Here is a 7,718-nt window from a genome sequence, read left to right as displayed (position 1 = left end):
TCCATCACATGTGTACCCCCCTCCTGTACAATCACTTACCTTCTCCTCAGAGGGTGATCAGACATGTGTCCCCTCCCCTGCACCCCACCATCCATCACATGTGTACATACCTCCTGTACAATCACTTACCTTCTCCTCAGAGGGTGATGATCAGACGTGTGCCCCCTCCCCTGCACCCCACCATCCATCTCCTGTGTACCCCCCTCCTGTACAATCACTTACCTTTCCCTCTAAGGGTGATCACAGATGTGACTCCTTCCCTGCACCCCACCATCCAGCAGTACACAATCCGGATGATCTCAGGCTCCGGGCTGGTCAGTGAGTCCTTGGCAACAGAAACCAAGGAACGAAGAATCACATCCTTTACATCCCGGAGACATTTCTCAGAGCACAGTATCTTGAGGCACTCGCCGCCATACTTGATTTGGGAAAAAAAGGACGGACTACACGTGACACACATTTCTTTCTCTATAGGCAGATTAGGGTGAGAGTGGACTGCTTAGTCCTGGAAGAAACTAGAACGAGGCTGTGCTGATCAAGCCTCCTTCTGGTTTCCTGTGGGACTAGAAGAGAGCTGAGAGGATTCCTCTAGGTGAGCACATGGGAGAGCCTCCAGTGTGAGGTGTATAGACTGTATTGGGGGGGATGGGAGTGTTTAGTACAGGATAATAGTGAGCACACACAGCTCCTCTCTGAGGGGACAGTAATAGTGGACATCTCCCCCACACTGCACTATGGGAGCAATGTGCACACTGCATGAACACATTCTTCCTTCATTGAGAAGATCATATCAGTCATATTTACACCTAAAGTAGAACTAAAGGCAAAACTTTTTTTCATTATGGATAGAGTAGGGAGGGTTATAACCCCCGATGGTTTACTTTTTGATATCTGTGTCTTATTAAGGAGATTTCCCTTTACTTCCTGTCCCTTAGCTAAACAGGAAGTGAGAGGAAATCCCTGCCTACAGGACGCTTTCAGCACTGTCCCACTTTCAGTGACAATTGCACGGTCATGCAATGCTGTACTCAAACCAAATTTTTATCATTTTTTGAGACAGACAGAGCTTTCTTTTGCTGGTATTTAACCACCACTGGGTCTTTTATTTTTTGCAAAACAAATTAAAAAAGACCGAAAATTTTGAAAAAAAAAAAAAGTTTTTCTTAGTTTTCTGTTATAAAATTTTTTAAATAAGTAATTTTTCTCCTTCACTGATGTGCGCTGATGAGGCTGCACTGATGACATGGCACTGACTGGCATTACTGATAGGTGAGGATGAGCTCAGGCGTGTTGGCAACCCGCACGTGCAGAGCCCACCAGGAAGTCGGCACTGCACATGGCTAATCACAGGCAGTGAGTCATTTCCCGATCTCTGCAGCTGCGGATCGGGAAAATGTCTCACTGCTTGCGATTAGCCATGTGCAGTGCCGACTTCCTGGTGGGCTATGCACGTGCGGGTTGCCAACACGCCTGAGCTCATCCTTACTGATAGGCACTGACTGGCATCACTGATGGGCACGGATAGGCGGCACTGATGACATGGCACTGACTGGCATCACTGATGGGCACGGATAGGCGGAACTGATAACCTGGCACTGACTGGCATCACTGATGGGCAAGGATAGGCGGAACTGACGACATGGCACTGACTGGCATCACTGATGGGCACGGATAGGCGGAACTGATGACATGGCACTGACTGGCATCACTGATGGTCACAGATAGGTGGCACTGATGACATGACACTGACTGGCATCACTGATGGGCACAGATAGGCGGCACTGATGACATGGCACTGACTGGCATCACTGATGGTCACGGATAGGCGGCACTGATGACATGGCACTGACTGGCATCACTGATGGGCACAGATAGGCGGCACTGATGACATGGCACTGACTGGCATCACTGATGGGCACGGATAGGCGGCCCTGATGACATGGCACTGACTGGCATCACTGATGGGCACAGATAGGCGGCACTGATGACATGGCACTGACTGGCATCACTGATGGGCACAGATAGGCGGCACTGATGACATGGCACTGACTAGCATCACTGATGGGCACGGATATGCGGCACTGATGACATGGCACTGACTGGCATCACTGATGGTCACGGATAGGCGGCCCTGATGACATGGCATTGACTGGCATCACTGATGGGCACAGATAGGCGGCACTGATGACATGGCACTGACTGGCATCACTGATGGGCACAGATAGGCGGCACTGATGACATGGCACTGACTAGCATCACTGATGGGCACGGATATGCGGCACTGATGACATGGCACTGACTGGCATCACTGATGGTCACGGATAGGCGGCCCTGATGACATGGCAAAGACTGGCATCACTGATGGGCACAGATAGGCGGCACTGATGACATGGTTCTGACTAGCATCACTGATGGGCACGGATAGGTGGCACAGCATTGAAAGGCAACACTGACTGGTATCACTGATGGGCACTGTTGGGGCTGTCCTGATTATCTGTGCAGATCTCCCCTATGAAGAAATGCCACTGATCGGCTCTTCTCACACTCTGTCAATGTGAGGAAAGGAATGCCAATAACCGGCATTTCCTTGTTTACATGTGATTGGACACAGCTGATCACATGGGTAAAGAGCCGTGTCAACGGCTCTTTACCGAGATTGGTGATGCGCCGTGTCCCAGGGACAGAGCTCATCGCTGCACGCCCCTGTCCCAGAACGAGAGAGCCGATGCCCACCCATCATTTGGCAATACAGCGGGTGGGAGGTGGTTATGGAAGTTTCTTGGGGACCCCCCCCGGCCACGAGAACTAGTGTCCCCATTGGAAGATTTCCCCTCTAAATGTGGGATTTTCTTTTACTTTCATTGATAATGGTAAACAGGACAAATATAGAGGGTGAATGTCCCTAATGGGGCACAGCAAGAAAAACTGACTGGGGTTCTAATCCCTCTCCACTCTATCCAAAATTAAAGAAAACGTTTTGGGACACAGATTAAAAACCGGGCAGAGGCTACAACCCTCAAAATACTCAATCCAAAATAAAAAAAATAAATTGCCCTCAGGTTTACATTATTACTGTCAGACTTGTCAGATTACAGAGGAAATGTTTGTGAAGCTCACTGATTGTACATTTTGGGAGCTCTGCCGCTCTGTCCTCATCACCTCTCCTACATTTCACCTAAGGAAGCGTCAACTAAAAGATGTTCTAAGCGTTGTGCAAATAAACCGTTTCATGTCTAGTAAAGATCCATTTTCTTTCAGGATTGGTTATGGATGCAGAATGTTCCCAGCTCCTCCCCCATGTCTGTGGCGTATTGGTTGACAGCAGACAACTGATGAAAGATGATTCCATCTATGAGAAACTTCTAGATTGGTTCAAGTCATTGCTTAGTGCAGGTAAGTACCATCAACCTTGTCAGAACAGGGCACTTTTACCCCCTTCTTGCCCAGGCCAATTTTCAGCGCTGTCATACTATGAATGACAATTGCGCAGCGATGCAACACTGTACCAAAATGAAATGTTTATCATTTTTTGGAGATGAACAAAAAAATGACCAAAAGTTGTGAAAAAAAAATGTTGTTTCTGTTATAAAATTTTGCAAATAAGTAATTTTTCTTCTTCACTGATGTGCACTGATGAGGCCGTAGTGATGGGCGTCACTTCTGATCAGTGCCCTGATTATCCGTGTAAATACTGTACTCAGTCCAGTAGATCAGCTCTTCTTTCCTCACACGCTATCTCTATGTGAGGAAAGGAGAGACGATAACCGGCAAGTCTGTTTGCATGTGACCAGCTGTGATTTGACACAGCTAATCACATGGTAAAGGGCTGCTGTGTCAGCGTTTACAGATACTTCCCGATTTGCGTTCACGGGAAGAATGCACAAAAACACAATATAATACCCAATTGTTTGGTAAAATATAAAAGATATTACAGCGAATAAATAGATACCTAACATGTTAAAGTATAACTAAAGGCAAAACTTTTTTTTTTTACATTTTGGAAAGAGGGGATATGGATTAGAACACCTGTCAGGTTTTTGTTGCTATCTGTGCCCCCATTAGCGAGATTCACCCTCTCTATTTGTCCTGTTTACTGTTATTGAAAGGGAAAGTAAAAGAATATTTGGGTTGTTCCCAGAAAAGTAATAGAGGGAAAATCTTCCAATAGGTACACTAGTTCTGGTGACCTGGGGGTCCCCAAGGAATTCCCTTAATTTGCAGGGATTTCCTCTCACTTCCCGTTTGGCTATGGGACAGGAAGTGAAGGGACGTTTCTCTAATGGGACACAGATGGCGGAAAAAAAATCTGACAGGGGTTATAACGCTCCCTTTGCTCTATCCAACATTTTGCTTATAGTTCTACTGTAAAGGTAATGTAAACCCGATTCATGAAATTTGAGCTGGGCACATATATCTGCAGTGTTTTCTTATCTCTCTTCAAAGCACAAATTCCGTGGCTTTCTCCTGCTTCATTCTTCTGTTATCAGCCTGAAAACTCCTGACAAGTTCTCCAACACATGTGATAAAAGCAGCCAGAATTTTGTGTTGGGGAGGATGCTATAAATAGATTAGCAAAGTGCTGAACTATTCAACAAATAGATCTGAAAGTCTTTACCTATGGGGAGAGGGGTGTGTGCCTTTCCTCAAATCAGCTGTCATGGCTGTATGCCCAGACTTCACTGCAGTGCTGAACAGGAAGAGAAAATCTCCTAACACCATCTGAACTTTTTTAAGGATATGTAAAGCTGAAGACAGCAGATATACAGGTAAAACTTATGTAGGGAGATTTGTTTCATCTCTGTGTATCCTCTGAGGCCGTTCACTTCACTGGGTACATGTGAGGGTTTACATCCACTTTAAGCTTTAAAACTGTGCATGCTCGTGGAATGGTGCCAAACTTCGGTACAGTGCGTTTTATAAGCACTTAACAGGTAACCAGTTTAGAGTTACACAGGAGGTCTGGTACTAGAATTATTGCTGTCGATATAACGTTTGCGGCGATACCTCACATGTTTGGTGTGAACACTATTTACATATGTGAAAGTGACCCCCAGATCTCTACCCTTCCCTCCAAAGCACCTGATCAAATCAAGGTCTATTTGATCAGATTCTTGTTCAAGCCGGTAACAGTCTTTACATGAGATTTATTCCTGGCCACTCCATTTCTCCATCGGAGTGATGTAACATTAGGTGTGTGGGAATATGTGTCTCTCCTCTTCATCCTACAATGCAGCAATGGAGGCCCAGGCACTGTCACAGAGGGACAAAGTTCTTGGCCCTGCATAAACTTTGATTGGATCAAGATTGGAGCTTACATTGGGGTTGATTTACTAAACCTGGAAAGTGCAAACTTTGGTGCAGCTCTGCATGGTAGCCAATCAGAGTCTAACTTCAGCTTGTTCAATGAAGCTTTGACAAAAAAAAAAACCTGGAAGCTGATTTGTTATTATACACAGCTGCACCAGATTTTGCAATCTCCAGATTTGGTAAATCAACCCCAATGGCTTCTTGTCTAAGCTCCAGTGTGGTGATAATGCTAAGGGAAGGTGTGGCTAAGGAGCAAGGGGACAATAATAGGGGGAACCTGTTTCATACGTTCACTTAACCGGTTCCCGACCGGCTCCTGTAGATATACGTCGGCAGAATGGCACAGCTGCGCAAAGTAACGTACCCGTACGTTACTTTGAATTTGCCGCCGTGTGCACGCGCGCGTGCCTGCCGCAATCTCCGTGAGTCGGGTCGCGGGTCCCGCGGACTTGATCTCCGCGGGCATACCCGCGATCACCTCACAGAGAGGACGTACGGGGAGATGCCGTTGTAAACAGCATCTCCCCGTTCTGCCTAGTGACAGTGTCACTCGATCTCTGCTCCCTGTCATCGGAGCAGAGATCAGTGACGTCACTCACACAGCCCATCCCCCTGACAGTTAGAATCACTCCCCTAGGACATACTTAACCCCTCCCCGCCCCCTAGTGGTTAACCCCTTCACTGCCAGTGTCATTTACACAGGAATCCGTGCATTTTTATAGCACTGATTTCTGTATAAATGACAATGGTCCCAAAAATGTGTCAAAAATGTCCGATGTGTCCGCCATAATGTCGCAGTCACAATAAAAATCGCTGATCGCCGCCAAAACTAGTAAAAAAAAAAATATTAATAAAAATGCCATAAAACTATCCCCTATTTTGTAAACGCTATAACTTTTGCGCAAACCGATCAATAAATGCTTATTGCGATTTTTTTTTTTTTTTTTTTTACCAAAAATATGTAGAAGAATACGATCGGCCTAAACTGAGGAAAAAATGTTTTTAATATATTTTTTGGGGATATTTATTATAGCAAAAAGTAAAAAATAATGCATTTTTTTTCAAAATTGTCACTCTTATTTTGTTTATAGCGCAAAAAATAAAAATCGCAGAGGTGATCAAATACCACCAAAAGAAAGCTCTATTTGTGGGAAAAAAAGGACACCAATTTTGTTTCGGAGCCACGTCGCACGACCGCGCAATTGTCAGTTAAAGCGACGCAGTGCCGAATCTCAAAAAGTGCTCTGGTCAGGAAGGGGGTAAATCCTTCCGGGGCTGAAGTGGTTAAACTAATTTTCTATTGTGATTGACTTGTATTTTGTAGATCCTCCAGAATTGCTCCTGGAAGAGAATCCATGTCTTGTAGGACTTTTTCAGCAGGTTCTGAATATGGGAGATCCAGATCCCAGCCTCCTGGCTTTCTCTATGAGACTGGTGGGCATGTTTGCAGCACAGGAAGGAGGATTTGAGTATCTGCAGGTGGGTACATATGTTTGTCTGGAACAAATGAATCTATTGAGTTTTTTTAAAAATATAACAGAACTTAAAGACAATAAAAGAAATACAAGCAGTCCATTTACAAACATACAAAGCATACTCCTGTGGTGGTACTCTGACATCAATATAATCATACAATGACAAACATCAATAATTCACAGCACATGTGTTAGCATATATAAATCTTTATTGAGATAGAGCCAGAGATAACAGTAACCATGCTATACAATTGCAGACTGACATTTTGGGGGAGATTTACTAAAATGAAAGAACACAAAATCAGGTGCAGCTGTGCACAGTAACCAACCAGCTTCCAGGTTTTAGCCCCCGTTCACATCACTTTTCAAATCTCAGCCTATTGCCAGCAACGGCACTGTCCCAATCGGTTATGATGTCAACTTTGCGACGCCACACCGATTTCCAAAAGTAGTTCTTCGGGGGCAATTTCAATAGACATCTGTGCATGAACCCTCACAGATGTCTTTCAAATCGGCCCTGAACTCGCACTGAAATGTGGGTTTGAAATCGTGCAAATTCAGCTGAACGCACACAATTTTAATCTCGCATTCAGTGTGAACGTACCCTCGTTGTCAAAGCTTAATTGAACAAGCTGAAGTTAGAAGCTGATTGGTTACTATTAAGGATGAGCTCCGGTGTGTTTGCAAGCTGCACGTGCCAAGCCCGCCAGGAACTCGGCACTGCACAGCGCTAATCACAAGCAGTGAGACATTTCCCGATGTGCGGCTGCAGAGATCGGGAAATGTCTCAATGCCTGTGATTAGCACAGCGCATTGCCGACTTCCTGGCGGGCTCGGCACGTGCAGCTTGCGAACATGCCGGAGCTCATCCTTACTTACTATGCACAGCTGAACCAGATTCTGTGTTCACCAGTTTTAGTAAATTTACCCTTTTGG

The 7,718-nt window shown here is 45.4% G+C and overlaps 1 protein-coding gene across 1 annotated transcript in view; it reads left to right on the top strand.

Moving 5' to 3' along the window:
• Nucleotides 1-535: 535 nt before the first annotated feature.
• The window catches only part of BRAT1 (BRCA1 associated ATM activator 1), a 49,020-nt gene continuing 41,837 nt past the window's right edge, over nucleotides 536-7,718 (top strand). The window contains exons 1-3 of the mRNA XM_073636706.1: nucleotides 536-592; nucleotides 3,259-3,393; nucleotides 6,632-6,786. Coding sequence (XP_073492807.1) covers nucleotides 3,267-3,393; nucleotides 6,632-6,786 — 282 coding nt within the window. The 5' untranslated portion in view covers nucleotides 536-592; nucleotides 3,259-3,266. The remainder of the gene's footprint in view (nucleotides 593-3,258; nucleotides 3,394-6,631; nucleotides 6,787-7,718) is intronic.

Source organism: Aquarana catesbeiana, linkage group LG06 (genome assembly GCF_042186555.1).
Source record: "Aquarana catesbeiana isolate 2022-GZ linkage group LG06, ASM4218655v1, whole genome shotgun sequence".
Classification (NCBI taxonomy): domain Eukaryota; kingdom Metazoa; phylum Chordata; class Amphibia; order Anura; family Ranidae; genus Aquarana; species Aquarana catesbeiana.
Note: the sequence above shows the minus strand (reverse complement) of the source record. Positions and strands in the feature narration are given on the sequence as shown.